The sequence below is a fragment of the Eupeodes corollae genome, chromosome 3, assembly GCF_945859685.1.
Source record: "Eupeodes corollae chromosome 3, idEupCoro1.1, whole genome shotgun sequence".
NCBI lineage: Eukaryota > Metazoa > Arthropoda > Insecta > Diptera > Syrphidae > Eupeodes > Eupeodes corollae.
Window position 1 is genome coordinate 97993436 of NC_079149.1, and position 25825 is coordinate 98019260.

Genomic DNA, 25825 nt, shown 5'->3' on the forward strand with positions numbered 1-25825 from the left:
ACTATTTGTTTTCACATTTTGCATTGAAATTCAATGTTAAATAATTTGTTTCTCTAAGAAGTTCAACAGTTATAATAATTTTCTTCTACTTATGTGTTGGCACAAGTAATGTAACATATTCCTAAAAAAAATGATGGAACTCATTCACTTGTAGTCGTGGTATTCAAAAAATGTAAAGTAAGAAAAAAAATAAAGCAAAGAACAAAAAAATGCATATAACTTTTCTTGTGGTTGGGATAGAACTTTTTTTATCAGTTTTCAGGACGGTCATTAAGTCTACTATGCGGCATTTCAGGGTTATCCATTACTTACGGGACACCCTGTATAAATAATGAGAATAGGGACAGTTGTTTGGGAGCTAGGGCTAGTTTACTTCGCAAAACAGAGAAAAAAGAGTTTTTTGAAACTTTGAGCACGTGTCGGCAGCATTTAGCGTTATCGAATCGAGCTGAAATTTTGGCTAGCTAAAAATCTGCAAAGACTGATCATTTTATGGGGTTCCCCCGACCCAATTTCGAAAATCGATTTATTGCGGTCACTCTAGTGAATATTTGGTCGATAGTGTTGTTGACGAATGGCTTCAGACGTTCACATAATACGGCAGAGAGGCTCTGATACGCAATGTTAAGGAGACTGATGCCTCTGTAGTTAGCGCAGTTTAGAGGGTCTCCTTTCTTAAGTATCGGGCACACTATGCTGAGATTCCACTCATCGGGCATGCTTTCTTCCGACCATATTTTGCAGATGAGTTGGTGCATGCTCCGTACCAAGTCATCGCCTGCTGCTTTGAATAGTTCGGCAGCGATGCCGTCAGCTCCAGCAGCTTTGTTTGACTTAAGTTTAGATATTGATATATATCTTCACTTCGTCAAGGTCGGGTAGGCGGAATTGTTGATCTGCGTCGCCGAGGTTGAGTGGTTCTATCTCCCTTACAGCGGAATTCGGTTCGTCATCGCCTTTATATAATTTGGAGAAGTGATCTTTTCATATACTTAGCATCAACTGCGGTTCTACTACGATGTTCCCCTGATCGTCTTTACAGGCTTCGGTTCGTAGCTGGTAGCTTGGGAGGTTTTTTTTACCTTTTGGTAAAATTTACCAACCTCATTCCTGTTGTGACATCCCTCTATCTCCTCGATCGCGCGCTTCTCATGCTCTCTTTTTTTTTATCTAAGAAGCCGGTGTTCCTCTCTCCTCTTCTGCTCGTAGAGCTCGCGAGCAGCTCTTGTCCTTTTGTGCAGCACCGTTTCATTTTCCATTCCACCTCTTATAAAACTAGCTTGTACGCTGCGATTTCTTGGAAGTGGAAGCTACCAAAATTGTGTTGGTAATGATTTCGATCTCGGGCTATCCCAACCAACTTTGTCAATCGTTTTGAACGAAGTTCTTCAAGTGCTAGAAACCAAACTTTGTCCAGCTTGGATACAGATAGAAATCAAACATTTTTAATTAAAGCAAATAATAACAAATTATCGATAGAAATTTTTCCAGACACGCCAATTTGTAATTCGCTAACGTTATCACTAAATATTTGGTTCGATAGGATTTGACAATTTGAGCGGTTACATTAGGGAACTCTCGCTATTTGTAATTCGTCGATTACTTAATTCGCTAAATTTTTGACATTTAAAGCGAACTTGATTTGAGCGAATCGCTATTCCTAATACGAAATTAGCGCATTCGCAAAATTTTAAGTTCGATTCGGTATTCATAATGGAGGCCTAAAGGTTGATTGCATTATTTTGTCGTATTCTCTGCGCCGCTTTGGTATACTTAGATCTTTCTTGTGATGCGTATGGTTGAGCCATACCAAAAATTTCTTTATTTCCGACAGCAGTTCCATACCCTCCCTCAGCAAAAAACGTAAACATGCGCCCAATTTAATGATTTTTAGGTTTCTAAAACGCTTTCTTGTTGGTTCACTGGATATGATGAGGACATCCAACAAGTATTTAAAGGAAACCTTGTTTAGTCTATGAAAAACTTAAGAAAAAAATGATTTTTTAAAAATTATGATAGACAACATTTCAATAAACTAATGATTGCTTACAGCCACTGAGGCAACTCCAAGGGATTCGCACTATAGCCTAGTACATACTTGTGAACCATCTCGTGAACCCATACAAATTTCAGTTTTTGGTTCACCCGTGAACTTGCTCGTGAAGCTGAGTGGAGAACAAAGTGGAGAGTTTTCGTTCACGGGCAATTCACGTGCAAAATGTACGGGAACTGTTGGTGAAGCTTTGACATTTGGTTTGTTCATGTTCACAACGTGTACTCACAAGTGTGTACCAGTGAGCAATGTCAAAAGTTCACTTTCTCCACTGGCGAACGTTCACTTCACGTGGAAGTATGTACTAGGCTTATCTCTTGAAGATCTTCTAATAGTTCTTGGTTTTACATGTTTACTTTCTTTATATTCTTCACGTAAAATCCCTGCCGCGATTAAAAAATTTTAAATCTTTTTTAATTTGAATGATGAACATTTTCTTCGCGAGTTATTTTTCCTGTCAAACAATACAGAACAGCTGATTCGAAAATCAAAATTCCCCATTCCCGATTTCAAAGGGAAAAATGTCTTCCCGGAGAATTCGAAATAGGAGAATTTTACTTTCGGGAGAACTAGTTTCCCGAGGAGTTCTTTCCCCCGGGCATATTTAGAATTGAGCTGAGAGTATTGTTTTTTTAGGTTTTGAATTTTTTGTAAAAAAACTTTTCGGTTTTCTCAAAATTTAAGTGAATGTTGACAGCAATATTTTGTAAAAGATAAAATTTAAAGCCAATATCTCAAAGTTTTGAAAAGTAATTTTTTGTAGGTTTTTATATTTTTAAACAAAACTGCCAGTAAGATTTTTCACAAAATGTTACAAGGTGTTAAAAATGTTATAATTAACGATAAATGTCAACATTTTCAATTCAACAAATCGGACCGATTACAATAACTTCCTATGGGATTATTAATAGGTAATATTTCTTACCTAAGAATTGTTTTGTAGACAACAATGGTTTTTGACACTATAAAATGAAGGTAGAGGCTTATGAAGTTAAGATCAGAGTTTGAAGTTTATGACACTTGAAAAGTTGCCTTAGTCAAAATTTACATTCAAAGAATGCAGTTGACTGCAAATAAAAACCCTAACATTGTTGCAATTATGTAGTCAAAAATGAAGCTCATTTTCTTCTTATAAAGTGCATCAAATAAATGTTAATGGAAATTTGACAGCTATCTTTTCGACTCAGATAAGAAAAGGGAACAGTCCCTCAACAAGTAAAACTTCACTGCAATAAACCTTCAGATAATTTTTTCTTTGGTTTTCGTAAGAAGTTTGTGATTACGATATGGAACTTGTGATAAGTGATGGTCACCTTCAACAGGGATAGGGTTAATGGCCCATAAGTTTATTATTACTTTGTGGGCACTTCTCCTAACATATTTTACAATTTCTTGTGATGAAACTAATTTCGACAATACAAATTAAAGTCACACAAATAGATAAAACATTTTTTTTATCAACCTTTAGTGACTGATAAATAACTACGGTCTTTACAGGGCTCCTAAACTATAAATGCATCTTACAAAAGTTGTCAGACAAATTGTAACAGTCAAACAAGCAAAATGACTAAAAGCTTTGTTTTAAATTTTTTAATTTTAATCGTAATTGGAACTATTGGAAGATGTAAGACATTCATTGGAATTAACTGGAAGGAAAATATTAAGTTTTTTGTTCTTCTTTATTTTAAGGTGCGACTATTCCAATTGAACCTGAGGAAGATACAGTTTGGCCAATTCCACAAATAGATGGAACTGTTAAATGGATGACTGAACATCAGGCTGTAGCGAGAGCTGAATCCACAGACCTGCCCTCGTTCCCCAACAAACTGGATAAAGTTAGTTTCTTTTTATACACCCAATTAAATCCCACCAAACCCATCGAATTGGTCATGAGTAATAAGGAGACGATAGTACGATCAACATTTAATTTTTCAAATCCCACCAGGTACTTAATTTTGTTCCATTTTAATAGAGCTAACTTCTGACCAACTTAAACTTTATAATCTAGATTCATGCTTCACGGCTGGACGGATATGCACAATCGTTCAAGGAGTTCAGTCATTCGGGAAGCCCTTTTACATAGCGGCCAGAAACAGGATACTAATTTCATTGCTATAGATTGGAGTGTATACAGTTCAACTTTAAATTACGTATCAGCAAAAGAAGGCTGTCCAAAAGCGGGGAAAGATATTGCCACTTTTCTCGATTGGATGCATGAAACTTCAAATCTTAACTTTGACTCTGTTACTTTGATTGGGCATAGTTTGGGAGCACATGTTGCTGGATTCGCGGCCAAGAATGTGCAACGAGGAAAGATCGGTTCGATTATTGGATTGGATCCAACAATGCCATTGTTCCCATACAATGATCCAGAAAGTCGTCTTGCGTCTACGGATGCTGTTTATGTGGAGTCGATTCAGACAAATGGTGGAATGAAAGGTTACTTGCAGCCAATTGGACAAATAACTTTCTACCCTAATGGCGGAAGGATGCAACCAGGCTGCAAGGAAGATTTTAGTGGATCGTGCTCGCATTTAAGATCGATTAGCTTATTCGCAGAGGGCGTAAGGACGATGGAAAATAATCAATTATTCGCAGTGAGGTGCAGAGAATTGAAACACATAAGGAATGGATCTTGTGATCAATACTCGAATATAGCTCGAGTGGGTGACCCGAGTAATACAAATAAAACTAGGGGAATTTACTATTTGAAAACAGGTAGAGAGTTTCCATTTGGTATGGGATTGAAGGCTTTATTAAAAAATTAGTTAAGAAGTATGACATGAATAAAATTTGAATTTATTATCGTTATTTTATCTTTTAAATTACCGGACAAAGTGACTGGAAGTCTTGGGAACTAATGAAACATAATTGGAAGATCAACTATCAGCCGATTTACGGTGGATAAGGTTTATCTACTGAACGAAAAATTGGTGAATTGATAAAATTCTAAGCTATTGGACGAGTTCAGACAACATAAGGGTCTTAATTTGGAGTCAACTGCATTCTTTGAACGTCCATTTTGACAAAAGTAACGTTTTCTACAGAACACTTCTTAAGCAAGCTTCAACTCCAATACGACTTGTTGTTTGTGTTTTTAAGAAATATTACTTTTATTTACTTAGATTTGACTTTATAAGAGTTTTCTTGACTTACTTTCCAGTCAACTTTCTTATAAAGTTTCCATAATTGAAAGGCAATTTTCTAGCAGCTCGACAATCAGATACTAGTCCCTAATGTCATCTAAAATTGTCTATTGTGAATAGAATTAACCTTTTTATATGCTGTCATTGTTCGTCTCACAGATGTTTGTTTTATTTTACTTGAGAAAAAGGAAGAAGAAAATTATGTATTAAATCATTAAAATTAAAATCTATGAGTTCAATTGAACTCTTTTGAGGCGAAATGATTAGATTGCTAAAATCGTTGAAATGGTAAAGGCCGCTGGGACCACCATTTCATTCGCTGACACTTTTTCTAAGCTCGTTCTAGAGGACCTAAACTATTTCCTATTAGATACAGCTTGGAAAAGGTGCAAGATTGTTTTTTGATACTTATTACCTTTCATTCAATTAAAAACAACTCACATTTTTTAAATTATTTCCAAACTTTTACCAACTCAACGACTGCAAATTCACGATTGAAATACAAATTGACAGCTGATTAAAAAATTAATAAAAACCATTACTCATAAATGGTATTATCTTCATTCAGAATAGATAATTATTACAAAATATTCACAATAGGTCAACAACATCGGCTGCGTTCAATCTCAGACAGATAGGATATCCGGATACCTTTTTTATAAAAAATAACAGCTGATCAAAAACAGATGAGATGTCATAAAAAGGAATCCAAAGGTATCCAAGAATTTCTAGAGTATGTACGGAGTGACAAAACAGCTGATTCAACACACGGTTGAATTTCAAGAAACTTGAAAATTGATTTCAGCTTTTTGTATTTGGTGGTAAACAAAAAGATACAAAGTTAATCATTCTTTCCCAGTTTTGTCTGAATTTAGGGGCAAAAAAAAGTGATTAATAAAAGCTCTTGGAAAAGGGAACAGCTAAGAAAGAAAAGGTGAGATTTTCAAGCATCAATTTATCAAGTTTATAGCATTTTTGCTTAGGTATTTGCCGAAGAAACTTCCCATAGTGCCTGGTTGTACTCACAAGAAGAAAAATCTTAAATGCACTAACATTTCCATTCAAGATATTCGTCGTTTTTATGAATCCTTTTATGCAAATAAAGAAAAGATTGCACAGGATAATTTCATTTTAAAATATACATCTCAAACAAAGCCAATGAGGATAAGGCGCTCTGGTAATAATTTGAATTGCAACTATGTGGTATTTTGATTTAGGAAATGAAACACAAGAAGTACCTTTCAAGGGTATTTCAATAAGTTACTTTGTGAGGTCCATGAATGATGACTTATTGCAAGTTTGTCAAACCGCTTTTTTGCAAATTCTAGTTATATCTAAATTCAGAGTTCAAAATATATGCAAAAATCATCTCTCAACTGGAGAAACACCACAAGAAAAACGAGGGGTGACACTAGATCCAGAAAATATCAACGAAAAAAACTGGATGTAAAAAAAATTATTAAAAAGTTTCACTGTGTGGAGTCCCATTACACAGTGTTCGGCAATATTTCCCAAGAGACTTGAGCGTTAAACTGCTTTGGAGGCAGTAATATCACTTTTTCTGGGAAATTTTTCGACGAGACTTCAACCTTAGCTTTGACACACCTGCGACGGATGCTTGTTCGTAGTGCATTACATTAAAGTCTCTTATTAAGTGTTCACCAGGGAAAGAAAAAGTGTTGACAATGGCAAAGTATGCGGTGCATAAAAAGAAAGCTAAGGCTTTTCATGAATTGCTCTAAAAATCTTTAAGTTTTCATTTGACTGTCAGAAAAATCTAGTTTAACCAAAAGTTCCTGATCAAGCTGCATATTATTCAAGGCAGCTCTATCAGTATAATTTCACATTCTGTGAAGGGACATCAAAAAACAAACAGACATCCGACACTGTTAAAATTTATTCTTGGTCTGAAGATCAACGGTTTAAAAGTTCCAACGAAATCGCATTAATTTTATTCTCCTACCTAAAAGGCCTAAATCTCGAAAGCTGTTCTAAAATTCAGATGTTTTCGGATGACTGCCCTGGGCAAAATAAAAATATAACTGTTATTGGGATGCTGGCAAAATGGCTTCTTGAGCTTTCGCCTCCGAATATAAAATCCATCGAATTCGTTTTTCCAATCGTTGGCCATTCGTACTTACCATCTGACAGGGTTTTCGGTAAAGAAGCAAAAAAAAATGTACACAATTATTCAGCTAGAAGAATACAAAACACTATTTGAAAAATATGGACAGGTTAAGACCGTTGGAGAAGAAGTACTATAAACCTTCGGTTGCCAAAAATGTTAAACCACCTGGTCAACTGCATTTCCTTTTTGCATCCTCAAAAGGCATCGTGGTCAAAGGAGAAGTAAATTATAAAGTGGATTCGGGAAGTTTTAAATCCATCACTAAGAAAGGAAAAAGCTTAAGATTAATAACACCAGAATTGCTTGATAATATAAGGTCCCAGTAAAAAAAGAAAAGCTAAAAGACGTTGCCTAATTACTGGTCAAACATTTTGGAAGTGAATGGAAGGAAATGGATAATCTTTTTTATAACAAAAATGTAATTTTTCTCTTGAACAACAATTTCTTCAGGAAATTTAAAATGATGACGAAAAAAATCCACCAGAGGAACAAGAAGTGTTCACAATTTAAAAAAAAAATATTATTTTCCTTCTGTAACTTTAAACTTATGAACTACCATGTACCGACATATTTCTTTTAAACTTAATGCAATAATTTTTGGCAATAAACAAAAATAAAAAATCTAATTATTTATCATAAGTAAGTGTTCCTATTGAATTACCTATTTTAACATTTTTAATAGTGTTGGTATCAAAACTGTTCAGATCCAAATTGTTTTATAAATGTTGCTTTCAAAACTTATCATCTCCAAGCATTTGCAGCAAAACTCATCATATTCAAATTAAATATCTAAATAACTTCTAAAAGCAGCATAAAATATATCCGCAGACAAAGGCGGACAGGACAGCTTGTTGAGCTACAAGCAAATAAGGTCGAAAGGAAAGGTAAGTTATTCTTTCGGATGATTCAAAACCCCAAAGAAGGACCATCTATTCCCTTTTTTTAAGGTTGGGAAAATAAATCCATTCGGCTCTTCTTGGAGGAGTGCAGAAAGAGAAAAAACCAGCTCTGAGACCCAAAAACCCGGCGAAGAACAATTGTTCTTGAAGACCACGGGTCAATTTTTGATGAGAAGGAATTAGAAATGAAATTAAAATGTATAGGAATCAGTTGAATTATCCATTAAATGTTTTATCTTACAACAATTTTGACTTCGAAGCCTAAATGTTTCTCTGCTTTTGCAAACAGCGGAACGTTGTTTTTATTTTTTGACAGCTATCTCAATACAGCTATCCAACTCGTTCAACAAGGTATCTAAAAATCCACCTATCCAAGATATCCTATCCAACATGAGATTGAACGCAGCCATTGATAATAGACAGTCTCACCGCCAATTGACAGTTGTTCTTCATTCATATTTTCTAAGAGAAAAGAAACTGTTTTTGAAAGCCCTGATGTGTGAATTTTTTATTGTGTGTAGAGTTTAAGAGAAAAAAATTCTTAATAGTCTAAAAGTTTATGACTTTATAACGTTCATAGAAACCGGTTTTCGACTTTTCTCCTAGAAATGTAATTGGAAGATCTCCTGAGCAATTAATTGATTACCAGGTTGACCACAAGTTAAACTTTGAAAAAGTCATTTTTTTAAAACGAAAACAAATATTGCTAATAAGCTCCTAAAAAGAAACAAGCAAAGCATCGGATAAAAGAACCAACTTTAAGAGCAAGGACTAAACTTAAGTTTTTATGAACGATCAGAGAGAAAATTGATGTAGAATCACAGTAGAGTTTTTGGTTAGAAGACTGAAAATTGTTGCTTACCAAAGAATTTTTTACTTGTTGATTGTTTGGAGATGAACCGTTCCTTAGGTAAGACGGTGTTTTTTGTGGACATTAAAATAGAAACACATTGGAACACAGACCTTAATATTTAACTTATATCAAAAATATGAGTTTTAAATATTTTTTTTTATTTTATAAAACATTTAGTTTAAGTTCACTTTAGAAAGTAAATTCAAATTATTTTCATAATATTACAATTGATTCGAAGGAAAACTTGGGTCGCGGTAAGAATTGTTCCCTAGAATATAAAGCTATCATTTTAGTTCTACGAAGTGAGGGAAAATCTTTGAGGGAAATAGCCAGAATAATGAGCAGATCTCTCAAGTTGATTGCAAAAGCAATTTGACCGCTGAGATCGAAAAAGAAACAGAAGGGAAAACCAAGCACAACAATCCCAAGAGAAGACTGAAAGATAATTTGCGCCTCAAAAAAATCCTTACAAGTCTTCAAGGGAAATAAAAAAACAAACTACACCTTCCAATAACTTCCAGAACTGTTCGTGTAGAGAACTTGTTGAAGCTACACTGCTCAGAAGGATCGCAAGAATGGTGCCCTTTCTAAGGAAAACAAAATATCACAACGCGTTTTAAATTCGCCCACGGTCATTGTGATTATGATGGGCCAGAAGAAGGCAAAAAGTGGAGGAATTTTTTGTGGATAGACGAAACAAAGATAAATTTGTTGTGAAGTGATGGCAGACAAGCCGTTAGAAGGCTTATTTTGAAAGAACTGTATCTCAAATACATCCAGAAAACGGTCAAGAATGGTGGCAGTATCATACTTTGGACAGCGTTCTACAGCAGGACAACGACCCTTAGCACACATCCAAATCTACAAAGTATTTTATGGACCAACAAATCTGGGAATTTCAGTGGCCATCCCAATTGCCTGACTTAAATCCCATACACATTTTGTGGGGGATTCAAAATACGCGGTTGGGAAACATTTTACAAAAAATAATGCTGAGCTGTGGAGGAAGATTCAACAGAAGTGGTACAATATTTCAATTGACAGATGCCGCTTATTATTTGACTCAATGTCCAACAGATGTCACACTGTAATTAAAGCTAAGGGCAGGCTACCAGATATTCAGTGGCGATTCCTGGTCATAATTTTTGGGTTAGCTACTGGTCTTTTAGAAAATCAAAATACTTTTTCAAAAATAATAATTCATTTTATTCAAAACGATAGTTCAATAAATCCTTAAATAATAAATAAATAAAAAAATAATAACGAGCAACACAAACAAAAGATAATAACACAAAAATAAACTCCGTACGAAATATAAAATCTAACATTTAAAAAAAAAAGTAAAAATTTGCTCAGCGGTAAATAAAATCCATTCTCCTTTCAACTTTTATAAAATTGTCTATGACTTTATCATAAAAATTTACGTTTTCTTTGAGTTCTCTTAAAATGTCTTTCTCAATAGAGATAAGTGCTAAATTTACTAAACGTTCTTGCCCTTGCGTATTTCGAAGATACGTTTTTATTCTTTTCAAAGCTGAAAAGGAACGCTCCACAGAAGCCGTTGAAGCTGGTATGGTGCAGATCAGTTTTGAAAGCCTGTAAACTTGCTCAAAACTGTGAGCTACATTTTCTTCTATCCAGAGCAAGACATCTAGTGGGGTTATCATCTTTGATGATCCAGTTGAGGTGGTCATTGGCTGTACGCATTGAATATTTTCATAAAACACAGTTAATTCGTTTTTTAATACCGTGAACTCAAATATATCTGGATAGTTTTCTATTAAATTGCGTATTAATGGTTCCGGAAAATTAGTTTTGTTGGAATAATTACTTAATTTATTCCCATTAAGTAAATCAAAATACTTCAGATTTTCCAATGATGAAAATCTTTCTAATATTTGCATAAGTAAGTTATCTATTATTTCAAAAAACAACTTTGTATATTTTATTTTACTCGAGAGCATGTTATCATTTCTTGATTTTCTTTTTTCATCTTCTGGGACAGTGAGCAACGTTGCTTGCCAAATATCTTCGAACCCTTCGTTCCTTTGCACTTCAAGAAATTGTTTCATTTTCTGAATTTGGTTCGTACAAAACACAATGTCTATGTTTGGGTTTTGTAAGGTATTAAACAGTACATCTGAATGTGCAAAAAGTTTTGAAAACACATTCAACAGAAAGACTGTATCAAAGGTTTTTAAAAATTTAGAATAACCCGTTGCAGCCATTCGATCATTACTGTCCCATATATTTGTCACATTTTCTTGGATGCCTTCAAAATATTGTTGAACGTTTTCTTTGTAGGAGTGGACTATATTTACAAGTCGAGAACTAAAGCTCCATCTTGTTGTGGCTAACCCTGGAATTTTTTTTTTTAACACTTCTTTTAAAGCATACCTTCTTTTGCTTGAATGTGATGCAAACGTTGCAATGCCATTCAGAGTGCTAAAAAATGTCCTACACTCTCTTATATTACTTAATCCTTGAGACAGAACTAAATTTAAAACGTGGGCGTAACAATGAACAAATGTTGCTTTCGGACAAATAGTCTTCACCTTCACTTGAAGTCCATTCAAATGACCACTCATAACGGAAGCTCCGTCGTAAGTCTGTGCAACAAGTTTATCTTGAATTTCATATTTTTTCAAGAGTGTCTTGACTATTTTAAATAAATCCTCTGCAGTCCGCCCTGAGCTTACATCGATAAATCCAACAAATGTTTCTTGAATTTTTTTATTTAAGTAATATCGGAAAACAATGGATAATTGGGACTTTAATTGAATGTCAGAAGTCTCATCAAGCATAATTGCAACAAACTCTGACTGTTTGACTCTATCGGAAATTTGATCGCGTAAAAGGTCAGCAACAGCTTTGATTAAATCATTTTGGATAGCCATTGAGGTTCCTTTAAAAACTGTTGATGTTTCAAGGTGTTGAGATAGAATTGGATCATATATTTTTAGTAAATTAAGTAGTTCAATATAGTTGCCTCGGTTTAAAGATGAACTTGATTCATTGTGGCCTCTAAATGACAACTCCTGGTTTGCAAGAAAGCATGTTACATCTATTAGACGTTTCAACACCTCACGATTTTTTTTCACCAAAATGTTATGTTTCGTATTAGCATCTTTTAACTGGGAACTTAAGGCTTCATCTATCCTAGTCTGACCAAAGGTAGCTAGTTTAATTACACATTGCAAATGGGAGGCACTTAGTTTATGTTTTCTTTGAAGTGTAGTAAGGGTGTTAAGATTTTCCACACCCGAAAAACTCCAGGGGGAACAGATATTAGAAAAAAGCAAACAAGGCCAACAAAACAATTTCTTTTTATTCTCGCAACCAGCTAGCCATTGGTAAAGGGAATATTGATTTTCGCTAAAGGTTCGAGTATACTCTCTGTGTCTTTCCTTATGTGTTGATTTTAAATCTGTAAGCTTTGGACATGGACGCCCATTATTGACTACTATTAGCTTCTCCGAAAACGATCTTGTTCTAAATGGTTTTTCTAGTAATTCTTCAATTATGGTCTTTGCTTGATAAGTATTGGATTCCATTTCAATTCCTATCAAAATAAAAGTTCCTATTGTTAAACCAATATCATTAAAATGAAGTATCTATTTTTAAACATACAAAGAATCTGTTTAAAACTACTTAGTATAGCCTAAAATTGGATATAATGTGTCCATACACAAGTTATAAAAATTGAAAATTATGATGGTATAGTTAAGTATATTGATTGATACATTATTTTATAAATGCCCAAAATTGTTTAAATAATTGTTTTTTAATATATAATTATTTAAATCGAAAATATACAAAATCCAAAAAAAAAAATAACAACAAATAATCTGAATCACCGTCCTTAAGTCGTACAGTGCACCGATTCATACATGCTAAAAGTAAAACAGTCGATTGGAATTCACTGCTCTTTATACTTACAGTGGTTAATAATTCCAACCAGCTAGATGGCCAAAGAATTACAATTCCATGGCTTCAAAGTGAAATGTATGTATTGTAGATACTTTATTAAAACTTTGAAAAATTACACTTCAAACTGATTTTTATTCATTTGTTTCCAAATTTTAACTTAATAGTTTCACTTGAGCCTGCTTATAGTTCTTAGTTGTAAGTAGGTACTACTGTTATTTAAAAAAATGTGTTCCATTAAAAACTAAATGCTTGTTTTGATTTGAGCTGTACTAAAAAAATCAAATAGCCTTCCCTCTAGCATGTATGAATTGGTATGGAATTATGTTAATAATAATTGCAATATAAACATAAAAATCATACCGATCATAACACATCCAATATTCAACTAATAAAACACTATTTATAATAAAATGCACTTGCTTAAGTCACTTTCCTTTCAAGATAAAAAACGCTTTCACACAAAAACTATTCCTTATTTAACATTTAAAAAATCCGCCTACTAAACTCAAACACCACCTGTGTTCCATTTTCTCCTTCCCCACACATGGACAGTCGACACCAAAAATCAGTATTATCTCTAAAAAGAGCGCTAAACAACGAACATATTCCTGTCGTAGTACTGATGGGCAAAGTTCGCTAGCATACTCATTTTCACACAAATTAAAATAGATAACACAATTTTCTCCTTTTAAAAACGAACATGATATGATATGAATTTTCGCCGTGTTCGACGATCATGTTCGATTCGTCGTCGGTCTTGTTTTTCCTCACATAGCCCATACGATGTATAAGGAAAGGAGACATCATACTCATGGTTGCGACTCGTGCAACTTTTCTTTTGTGTCATAGTTGTTTGCCTTTTATGTGTCGTATACTTCGCCGGGTTATCGCTTTTATTTGCGCTCACCCTTCTGTTTATTTTTATAGGGTTTTTTTCGAATGTGTGCATAAATCTGTGTGTGTGGAATGTATGAAATTTGGTAGCGCAAATTTTCGCGATGCCCAAAGCCCAATGCTTTAAGATAAATTATTGTATGCGAGTTTTATTAAATAAAATGAAGATTTGTAGAAAAGTTGCATATATTGTAACTGCAACTGCAAAGATATGGTGCACAACAACACGCGGATGGCAAATACTGAAAAGATTCTACGATTACGCAGATGTTTAAAAGGCGAAGCAGCTAGATTAATTCAGCATTTGAATATATCAAGTGAAAACTATGATGCAGCTTAGTTACTGAAGCAAAGATACGACAATAAACGTATTTTGTTAACAACACAGTGGGACAGACTTCTGGACCAAAAAGTCATAAACAGTGACAATGCAGAGAGCGTAAGAGAACTGCTAGACACCACAAATGAGTGCCTTAACGCTATAAAATATCTTAATCTGCAAATAGAAGAAGCGGATCCTTTTATTGCCCGCAATGAGGCTTTATAGCTAATGGCTAAATCTCAATTATTTGTTAGGTCGGTAAGGCTTTTGAAAGGCTTTACACCGACTTAACGATATTTTATGATACCATGCGTTATAAGGCGGGATCAAACTTCGGGCGTTAAGTTCGTTTTATAAGCTATGCAACAGAATAGAAGACACTGCTGTTATAAACAGATTCTGAAATAAAACAAATCAAATTGCAATGACAATACAGTTGTCAATTGTCAAAGCTGGACAAAATAGAAAACAGACCTATATAAGCTATAAGCTTACGATATTTACGACCTAATGCGAGCACAAAGAGCGTGAGGTAACATTGTTTCTATTCAATATGTCAAAGTTGTCACGACCGAAAGCATGATTGTAGCTTAGCTATTATATGTATGGAGAATTGTTGATTACTTATGTGAGGAGGGACGATTTTCCAAGGGGCTACAAATGTGAACATTTCTTAAAATCTTAAGACCCAAATCGCAACTATTTAAAAAAAAGAAATTGTTTATTGAAAAATTAGTGTTTTTTGCTTTATTTATTTATTTATTTATTTATTTATTTATTTTATTTTGAACGCTTAGTAACTGTAAGATACAATATCTTATAAGGTAGTAACAAGCTTATAAATGAGAATGACAATGTAATTATTATAATTAAATGACATTTCAATTATTTATATAATATAATATATATATATTATTATAATATGAAAAGTTTAATAACTTTCTATACGGTCTATGTAAGTATGTAATATAATTTTAAATTGAAAAGTAATTTATTAAGTCCTTTTTAAGTCTTGTTGTGTTTTGATTTTCTTTAATAAAGCGTGGAAGGGAGTTCCAGAGGCGAACTGAATTTACAAAAAATTGACGCTCAGAAGTTAAGCATGTATAGCGAGGGTGAACTAGTTGACGAGTCCTGTTAGAGGTGGGGAAACATATTCTGTCAAAACAATATTGTGGTTGTTGTGTGTGCAATATATCGGAGAGGAGGATTAAACAACGAAGTTTTACATAATTTTCCAAGGGCATATTTAATAACAGGGAAGAATAATTAGATATTCTGTCATACCTACGTAAACCAAAAGCATAGCGAACGATATTATTAAAAGCAGTATTAAGTTTGCGTTTACTATCATATCTACAGTTGCAATATAACTCACATCCATAAATCAAAATAGGTATAAGCAAGGTCTTTGCTAGCAGTATTCGTGTTTTTACTGGCGTAAAATACTGGGTTACCCAAAGTGTACGTAGAGCACCATACATTTTGCCGACAAGTCCGTTTATGTGATCGTCCCAAGTCAAATATCGATTAAATGTAACGCCAAGGTTCTTTGCAGTCTGTACGTATTCGATTGGACCATTACTTAACATAATTTGAGGAAAGTAAACAAGATCTAAGTTCTTTCTTGAGATAACTAAGCATTTAGATTTCTTCGGATTCAAAAAAAGACCATTTAAATGGGACCAATTTAAAATTTTCTCAAGGTCCTCATTGACATTGGAGACTCCATTGTCAATAAGTCCGAGAGGGCAGCTTAGATATAGTTGGACGTCATCGGCATACAAGTGGCAGGAACTATTATCGATCAAAGATGGTAGTTCATTTACATACATTGAGAATAGTAAAGGACCCAGTATCGATCCTTGAGGAACGCCAGATAACGTTGGTAGAAAATTGGACAAACTGTCACCAGCTTGGACTGCTTGCTTTCTATTGTTTAAATATGAATATATGAGCTTTGTGGCGCCTGTTGAAAAATTAAACTGCTGCATAAGCTTGTTACAAAGTATGACATGATTAACTGTGTCAAATGCCTTGGAGAAATCAAGTAAAACCAAAAAAGTTACATCATCCTTATCCAACGATTGCCTTATGTCTTCAGTTACGTTCAAAAGCGCAGTTATACAACTGTGCTTTTTGCGGAAACCAGATTGTTGCCAGGTAAGCATGGAGTTAGTCGTAAGAAAAGCGTTGATTTGTTTCTGCAAAATTTTCTCAAAAACTTTAGATAAATAAGAAAGAATTGAAATAGGTCTGAATTCGGTTCCTTTAGCATTTTTAGGAAGTGGTAAGATTTTTGCCACCTTCCAAATGTCAGGATAAACTCCAGACATTAAAATGGAGTTAAATGTAAACGTGATGTAGGGCAGCAAAAATGGCAGAATCATTTTTATAAATTTTGGATCAATTCCGTCCAGACCAATAGCATTAGACTTGATTGAGAGTAAGCTTTCTACAACATCAGTAGAATCTACTGCTCGAAAACCGAAACCAGGATGATCTGAGTCTTCCGCAAACGAGACACCCCCAGAAGTGATTGGCAAAGTCGAAAGTGACGGTCGTGAGGCAAATGCTTCGTTAAGTGTGTTTACATCAAGACCTACAGCAGTCGCATTTCTCAACTTTCCAATGCCAACGTTTCGCAAGTTTCTCCATAGTTGTCGCCCATTCAGTGAAACATTTAAATGCTTAGAGAAAATTTGAGATTTAGCTGTACGAATTTCTGCAATAACTCTGTTCCGAAGAGAACAAAATGCGAGTCGTAACTCGGGCAATCGATACCGCTTCCAATTATTAAATGCATGATCCCGTTTTTGCATTAACGATCTTATATTATTTGTAAACCAGGGCTTATCATTTTGTTTCAAAATTTTTGTTTTCAAGGGAACATGAGTGTCGTAGAGAAGATTTATCTTGTTCGTTAAGAATTGAACTTGTTCATTGGAAGAAGGCATGTAAAAAATGTTATCCCAATTGATGGCTCTTGTATCTTCCTCCAAGTGCAGAACATTAATATTCTTAAAATCACGATATGAAATCTGTTTGACGGCATATATAAGATTAAACTTTATTGTCAAAAATATTAAGTCATGCCTTGAAAAAGCCGGTGCGGAAAGTTGATCATACAAAACCACATCCCTAATCTCACTAACCAAAAATAAGTCAAGCAGTGTCGCGCCCCCGTCAAAGAAGTGAGTCGGAGTCACAGTATTAACTGGGCTAAGATTGAGTGCACGCATGTTATGAATTAAAATGTTTGGGCTTAGTAGATTGCAATTAAAATCTCCACATAAAACTATATTTGGAAAGCCCAGAGAGATTTCTTCTAAAAGTTCAGAAAATTGTGAAAGTTCTATATGCTTATTTGGCCTATAAATTGCTCCTAAAAGTAGATTGCTTTCGCTTCCAAAAACCTCAACGAACAAATATTCAATAGGACTACCTCTCTCACAAGAAAACTTTAGTTTAGATTTTATAGAAGATTTTATATATATTGCCACACCACCACCAACACGATCTGCTCTATTGTTCCTAAAAATGCGGTAGCCCCCAACAAAACACAACTCGTCACCAATATCATCTCTTAACCATGTTTCAGTAACACAAATAACATCTACATCTGAATTAATAAAAATGTCACGAAACTCGTCAATTTTCGGTAACAAACTTTGAGCATTTATATGACAAACCCTAAGACCACATTTCTGCTTACTCAGGACCCTAACCATAGAATGCAAATTACTTGAGTTATTCATTATACACAACAAAACTGAAAAAAAAGAAAATTCAAATAAATAGACCGACAAAAGTTTATGAAGAAAATTTGAAATTAAATTAAAATAAGAAATATTATTATAAATTTAAAATTTAAATTTAAAAATTTAAAAAGCAAAGTGTTTTAATAATAAGGAAATTCAACATAGACAATTCAAAATAAAGGAAAATAATATAAAAATTTAAATAACAATGTTCGAAAATAGTTTGGTTTGTTAAAGCTGCAATCATGTTTGGAGGCTGGCAATGCTATTCAATTCACCAATGTTCTCAACCTTGGCTGGTGCATCATTTGAGTGACGTTTAATATATACCAATCCACGCATTGTAAACACAGAGAAAAGTTGTTTTTGTTTCTTGAGATGTAGTGCGGCATGGAGAATGTTATTATTTTTTTTTGTCAGACATTCGCGTAAGTACACAGTCGTTTCAGAATCTAGTCCGAAATTACTCAAATTTAATTGCTTTTTATGTTGCTTTCGGTAACGTGCAATAGATGTCAAAATAAAGTTTCTATCGTATGCGGACTGAAATTTTAGGATTATCGAAGAGTTGACGTTTTGTGAAGTGCGTATTCGAAACGAGTTAATTAATTTTGGTGGTAGAATATTTAAGTCGTGGCATAAGTGATTGATATACGTTTTGATGTTTTCATTTTCTAAATATGGTATTCCGAAAAGAACAGCATCACACGAAACGTTTTTATTATCAATATTTTCTTGCGTTAATTTTATTTGGGCTAGTTCACTACTCAAAGATGATAGCTCGGAAAGCTTGTTTGTTAGATCAATGTTTGTGTTTGAAAGTCTTGTGTTTATTTCTTTGAGTTCATTTTTAAGCAAACTTATGTCATTATCCGCCGCGGTCTGTTGTTTTTCGAGTTGCGCGATTTTAGTGTTTATTAAATCAATAGATTTTTGAAGCTCATCAAATTTATGGTCAATTTTTTGCGTGAGGTCTTGGTGATTTTCTTCAATTTTATTTGAGAGTTGTGAAATAATTAACTCACTTTGTTTTTTCATATTTTGGTTCATTTTGTTAAATAAGCTTTTATCGTCCACGGCCATTTTTTTACTCAGTTGGTAAGGAGAATCAATTGATGTTCGAGGTGAGTTTTTAATATTTTGATCATCAATTGTGGAATTCGTTCTACCCCGTTTTTGCCTGGACATGTATGCACGGTAAGATTTAAATTAAAACACTCAATGTTCGGTATGATAAATCAAACAAAGAAATACAAAAATAACAAAGTTTTAACTTTCAATGATCTTCACAATATATTGGTTTACTTGTTTAATTCTATCCAATTTGATCACTTTTTATATTTTTTCGGGTCTTATTGTTCAGAAAACTTCATTGGCATAGAAATGGCACACAACTTAAAAAAGAAACTTGCGTAAATTTAACTCGAAATTGATTAAAATTGCTAGCCGAGGGAGAGACACGTCTAATCCAAAGTTCGATTCATTACCAATATGCTTCGGATTCTATTATCATCTGTCAAAATGATGAATATTCTTTAGGGGCTATTTTCCCTTTCGACGTTCTATTAGGCAAAATAAGTTAATTTATTTTTGATTCGAAATCAACTTTGCAGACCAAAATGTATCAATAAATTTATCTCCCATTTAACAAGAGCCTATCCAATATCTATCTATCAATATCAAGTTCCCTTATGAGGTCTGTCAAAGGTTTTATGGTAAAAATTATATTTAAGAAGCAAAAGGTCAACGACCAAATTGGGCTATTTAGAGGTGATGTAAAGGAAAACTTGAAACTTGACTACAAGTGCAAGCGCACCTCAAGGAATTTGATTGATCTAAAGCCTGGGCCCGCCATTTAGCTGCTCGTAAGTATTGCACTGGATGGGCCTTTTCCGTCAGGTCCAGTTCTGAATCTATATCCAATTTATATATAGTTTTTTTTTGAAAAAAGAAATGTCAGTTTTTACTTTCTTTTTTATATATTTACTTAAAACTTATAAGATTCTTTAATACATGCTTAATATAAGCACTTTATCTCTTCAGAAGTATTACCAACAAACATAGCAACTAGTTGTAAATTCCAAAAGGTGACTCGCTATTGGTTTCCAAATAAAATATTCCAAAAGTACTTCCAGCATTATTTGGATCACCCAAACTAGATCTAGCTGCAAACTGGTTCTGACTGCAATCACCATTTTTAAGACTCTCAAAATTCTTGCACCTAACCCCTCGGAGTCCATTCATATTGGAGAACTTCAAAGCTTCAGCCAAATAATAAGCACTTCTTATGTGCGAACAAATTCCAGCAATATCATTTTCACATCCTGGTTGAGTTCTTCCTCCATTCGGATAGAACGATGTAACTCCAATTGGATCATAGAATCCCAAAAGTCCACCATTTGTGTGTATGGTCTCGACATATTTGGCATCGGTACGAGACAAGCGCTTTTCGGGCTTATTCACGCTAAACAGCGGCATAGCTGGATCTAATCCAATGATTGTATTGATTTGGCCCAGTTTAATATTCTTTCCAGCAAATCCAGCAATATGTGCTCCCAAACTGTGTCCGTACACGGCTAAGTTGTCAAACGAAAGATCACCGCTCTCATACATCCAATCTATGAACTCAGCTACAATCACACCCGTTTTGGAGCATTTATTTTTCGCTGAGATGTAGTTTAAGGTTTCGCTGTAAACACTCCAATCGACTGATATGAAATTGAATTTACGCTTTTCCACATTGAGGAGTAGAGCTTCTCTTATGACAGTATTCTCTTCTCCCAGATAATGTCCATTGAAGCCGTGAATCATAAACCTGTAAAAATTGATTGTTATGAGTAAAATGAAGATAAAGATCGAGATTGATCTTACCTTGTTGGATTGTTAGGATCAAAAGGTGAGTTCTTCAAAGATTCTAAATCGTTTGTTTTGAGCTCAAAGGGTTCTGTTGGATTTTGTTTAGTGTACAAGAGGAAACGAACATAATCCGATTTTGTATTGGTTCTAACTTCTTTTTCCTGTAGTTTTGAGTCTTCTTCTTCTGCTTCAGTTTGTAATGCTTCCAGTATTGCTTCTTCTTCAGTCATCCAACGAATGGTTTGATTTTTTTGTGGAATTGGCCAAATAGCAGTGTCTTCAGGATCTTTAAATTGTGCTGGAAATCCTTGAACTATAAATTAGAGAAGAGAATGATTTGTAAGTCTAGCAGATCTTGAGAGGTATTTAATATACAAGTCTTACCGTTTGCAAGAATTCCAATAACACCTGCGACCAGTAAAGTTGTATATAACATCATTTTGATTGAATAGACTTTTTAATTTTGAGCTTACTTTTTGAGAAGCTTCACCTTTTATACGAAAATAGCGATGAGGAAGTTCTTATAATCACATTATTAGGGGGTGCTATAATTATTAAAAGCTTTTATGGGTAATTCCTATCGATCAAAATTTACTATTTTATTTTTTTTTTTGACATTTTAATCAGTCAAATTATTTAATAAATACCAACAACAATTTGGACAACCAGGTATACATGTTCTTAATTAAGAGGGGATTGGAGAAAAGATGGTGTAGAAAAAGCGCCACTTTGTGTGAGGTCCTTATCTATAAGACTGTAAAAGATTATGGTTGCCAAAAAATTATGGGGGTATTTTGTTTACAATAAAATTTGTTTTTATAAATCGATTGACATTTTTTTCTTTTTTTAGTGAAATTGTTGTAAATCATTATTGTTAATAAAGTCATTTATGTATGTTTTTTTGTGTTTTTGTAAACAGGTCGTGTGGGTTTTATTTTTATTATAAGATTTGGCAATTTGAAGATAAGAAACCAATAGGCTACATAAATATGTCTATAATTTTATTGTTTTGTTTTTTCTTATCTTAAATCAAAGCCCCATTTGGAAACAAATATTGATATGTATGTTCCTATCCAAGTATTTACGATCGTATTATTCACTCTTTCAAATATTATGGTATTTAAAATTAACATCCCTGAAATTGTATAGGAAAATAAATATCGGTTAAAAATTGAATTGAAGCTTTTGTATCTCCTGTGGATTGATGTAATTCATTTTATTCACTGATTAACCTATTACTTGGAATGGAACTATAGCTAAAGATGGATTTTAGGTACAAATTAGGGTCAGTTTGCAACTCCTACAAAGCAGGGCCCATTCAGCATTCATCGAACACCCCTCATTTTATATGGTCGCTTAATTTCTGCTCCTTGGCTTGCACGGATGCATTCTCAAGTCAAGGTGGAAAAAAATAAGGTTTTGAATGTTCTCCATAAATTCTTATCGGAAGAAAATTAAGAAAGAGGCTGTGGTGCGACCTGCACCGATAACGGTCCCAGTTTTTGGATTTAGATTCTAGGAAACTTGAAACATTTTTAATTTGAAAAATTGGACCGGTTACAATAACTTCCTATGGAAAGTTAAAAAGGAGCTGGGATAAGAACCACTCTCATAACTTCTAATCCCCGTATGTAGATATTTCTTAAAGGTTTTAAATTAAAAGTTTGAATTCAATATCTTTCCTTTTTCTTGTCGAAAACCATTTTCAATGGTTTTAATAAGATAAAATTAATTTGAAGCCAATATCTTTTATTTTTTGTAGCAATTTGTTTAAATTTATATTTTTTATAACTGTCAATTTCATTTTTCTAAAAATGTTGCCATGTCTAAAAAACGATATTCTTTGATGCACAAAGTGTTTTTTGACGTATGTTATATCTCTTTTTATCTTCGAGGTGACAAATATGTGTTGTCCCTTTTTTGATTCATCAAAATCAAATCAAAAAATGGGGTGGCGCAACAGTCCGTTGTGAACCAGGGCCTAGTGACTTACAACTCTCAACCATTCCTGTGTGCGAGTAATGTTGTCAGGAATGGAGGGGACCTACAATTTTATGCCGAATCCGAACGGCTAGTTTGAGAAAGCACTTTTTCATGACAAGAATTACTCTTGAAGGATTTGTCAATTCCTCGCAAGAGGCAGTACCCGCGAAAATTAATTTTTTTAAATTAAGGTGGCACAGGCAGGGATTGAACCCAAGACCTCTCGCATGACAGTCCAACGCACTAACCATCATGCCACGGGTACTACAATTCATCATCATCATCAAAAACAAACCGTTAATTGCATTTATCAATTAATGTTTATTTCATTGTAAAGAGAAACAAACAAATAGTAGGAAACGGTATCGATCAAATGACAGTTTTTTTATTATAAATGTGTCCATTCTGTTAAACCGATTGTGAAGCATCGATTTAGATATTATCTTTCATATGAACCCAAACAAAAGTCTGAATGTGTTATGGCTGAAACACAAACAGGCTTCAAAATCGGCTTCGAATGTTACTTTGAATGACATTTCTAATATGACATTTCTAAAATGACATTTCTGTCATTAGAAGTGGTTATTTTTCTTCAAAATTTTGTTTTGTATGAATTTTGAAATAGAAAAAACTAAATTTATCGCGGAAGTAGCTTACACAGCCTATCGTGGGTATTTTCAGCTCATGAAGCAAGAAGAAGCCCAGACTGAGAGACGTCGGTAGGTCCGGGAGCTCAATCAACGGAGTTCAATCACACATCAAACTAATTTGGCAGCACCGCACAAAAGTATCTACATCTACATTTGTTTCTTTTTGTATTTTGTTTTGTGTTGTACTTGAATACATTCGTTCTGTCTAGAAATTTCGCTCTTAATCTTTTATTATTATAAAAACTTATTTTTGATCAAGTTGTTGTTTGTTTCATTTACTGGTTCTGTATTTCTTCAGGTTATGGGTCCAGAGCCAGTCAAGTAAAGTTCAAACACAATTTCTTTAGCTAAAGTACAGACAAGAGAAATTAAAGTAAATTCATTTTTTTTCGCGCAATCAAAATGGCAATTACAAGTTAAATAATTCGAATTATGCGAATTGGAAATTTAAAATGGAGTTGTTGCTTCGAAAGCAAAATCTTTGGAAGAAGGTTATTCTCAATTTGCGTCCTGAAACTGAAGCAGCTGCTGGCGTTGTAAAGAATCAAGATATTCTGGATGGTTGGGATGAGAGTTTTTTTTTTTTTTTTTTTTTTTTTTTTTTATATCCGATGGAAATCTTCAAAAGACACTCGGTAAGAATCGGTACCGAGTAGTGTGGGACTCTTACCGCACTAAAACCACCGGTGAATCAGGACCAATCTATGAAAGATCGACAAATGATTTTTATTTCTTAATTTTTTAAAATCGCATTGGGGGAAGTTTAAGGTTATAACACTTTCCCGTAGCTTTTAGCCCATCAGCTCATGAGGCTTGGTTCTTCTTAATCTCCGAACATTGTCTCGTACATTTAATACGGTCTCCATTTCAGAGTTAGTATGACTTTGCAGCCGCTTATTGTGTGATACAGCATGTTTCTTAACCACTTCTGTAACCATTTCAATTTGAAGGTCACGATGTAGATCGCTATTTCTTATATACCAAGGGGCATTTATTATTCCACGAAGGACCTTGCTTTGGAATTTTTGGATGGGTTCAGCATTTGTTTTCTTTGTACAGCCCCATAGTTGGATGCCATATGTCCAAACGGGTTTCAATACTTGCTTATATAACATTAGTTTGTTCTGGATAGATAGGTCAGAGTTCTTTCCTATTAACCAGTACATTTTTCTGTACTTCAAGTTTAGTTCTTCTCTTTTCTTTTTGATATGTTCTTTCCATTTAAGCTTTGCATCCAAATTCATTCCAAGGTATTTGGCGGTATTCGAGTAAGGTACTTCTGTACTGTTTATAAAAATTGGAACATTGTTTATGTTTTTGTTTGTAAAGTTTATATGCGTCGATTTTGTTTCGTTTAATTTGATACGCCATTTGTGCGTCCAATCACTAACTTTATCGACTGCATTTTGCAATTTTTGTGTAGCCTTCGTAACGGATTTATCTGGCACCAATATTGCAGTATCATCAGCAAAGGTGGCCATGATAGCGTTGATGTCCACTGGAATATCCCTTGTATATAACAGATACAGGGTTGGTCCTAGGACACTTCCTTGTGGTACACCGGCTTCAATTTTCTTAAGTTCCGAGTAATTTTGGTCGTACCGTACTCTAAAGAGTCGGTTCGTAATGTAGGATTTCAGTATTTCGTAGTACTGCCTGGGGAAGTCCCTATGCAGTTTGTACTCAAGTCCCAAGTGCCAAACCTTGTCAAAAGCTTGAGCAACATCTAAGAATACAGACGAGCATACTTGTTTTTCTTCAAGTGCCTTTTCCACAACATCCGTAATTCGATGCACTTGGTCTATCGTGGAATGTTTATTTCTAAATCCAAACTGATGGCTCGGAATTAGTCTTCTTTCTTCAATTATTTTGTTAAGCCTTTTAAGTAGCAGTTTTTCAAAAACTTTTGCCATGATTGGTATAAGCGATATTGGTCTGTAAGATGTAACTTCTGTTGGTGGCTTACCTTGTTTAGGTATAACAATGACTTCCGCAATTTTCCAATGATGTGGCACATATCTTAGTTTAAGGCATGCGTTTATTATAAATTGGAGTTTCTTGAAGGCTATAAGAGGCATTTCTTTCAGAACCTGAGCAGTTATAAGATCGTACCCTGGTGATTTTTTGTTTGAAAGCTTATGTTGACACATGCTTCTTACTTCTTTGAGCGTGGGATGAGAGTGATGATGCATCACGAGGTACGATTGGTCTGTCGGTCGAAGACGACCAACTTCCTCACATTCGTTCTACGAAAACTGCAAAAGATACTTGGGATGCCCTCAGGACATATCACGAAAAGAACACCCTTACGAACAAAGTGTATCTGATGAAGGTGGCGATGCTAAAGCAC

General features: G+C 34.1%; 2 protein-coding genes across 2 annotated transcripts; one reads left to right on the plus strand and one right to left on the minus strand.

The window, feature by feature from the left end:
• Positions 1-3583: 3583 nt before the first annotated feature.
• On the plus strand, positions 3584-4864 carry LOC129951934 (phospholipase A1-like). Its single transcript, XM_056064302.1, has 3 exons — positions 3584-3677; positions 3743-3998; positions 4062-4864. Exons 1-3 carry the CDS (start codon positions 3617-3619, stop codon positions 4819-4821), a joined length of 1077 nt encoding a protein of 358 aa, XP_055920277.1. The 5' UTR covers positions 3584-3616; the 3' UTR covers positions 4822-4864.
• Positions 4865-19952: 15088 nt separating this feature from the next.
• LOC129951313 (phospholipase A1-like) lies at positions 19953-21379 on the minus strand. The gene is made up of 3 exons (XM_056063407.1): positions 21227-21379; positions 20858-21155; positions 19953-20801 (listed from the first exon to the last, which is right to left on the minus strand). Exons 1-3 carry the CDS (start codon positions 21279-21281, stop codon positions 20054-20056), a joined length of 1101 nt encoding a protein of 366 aa, XP_055919382.1. The 5' UTR covers positions 21282-21379; the 3' UTR covers positions 19953-20053.
• Between the last annotated feature and the right edge of the window lie 4446 nt (positions 21380-25825).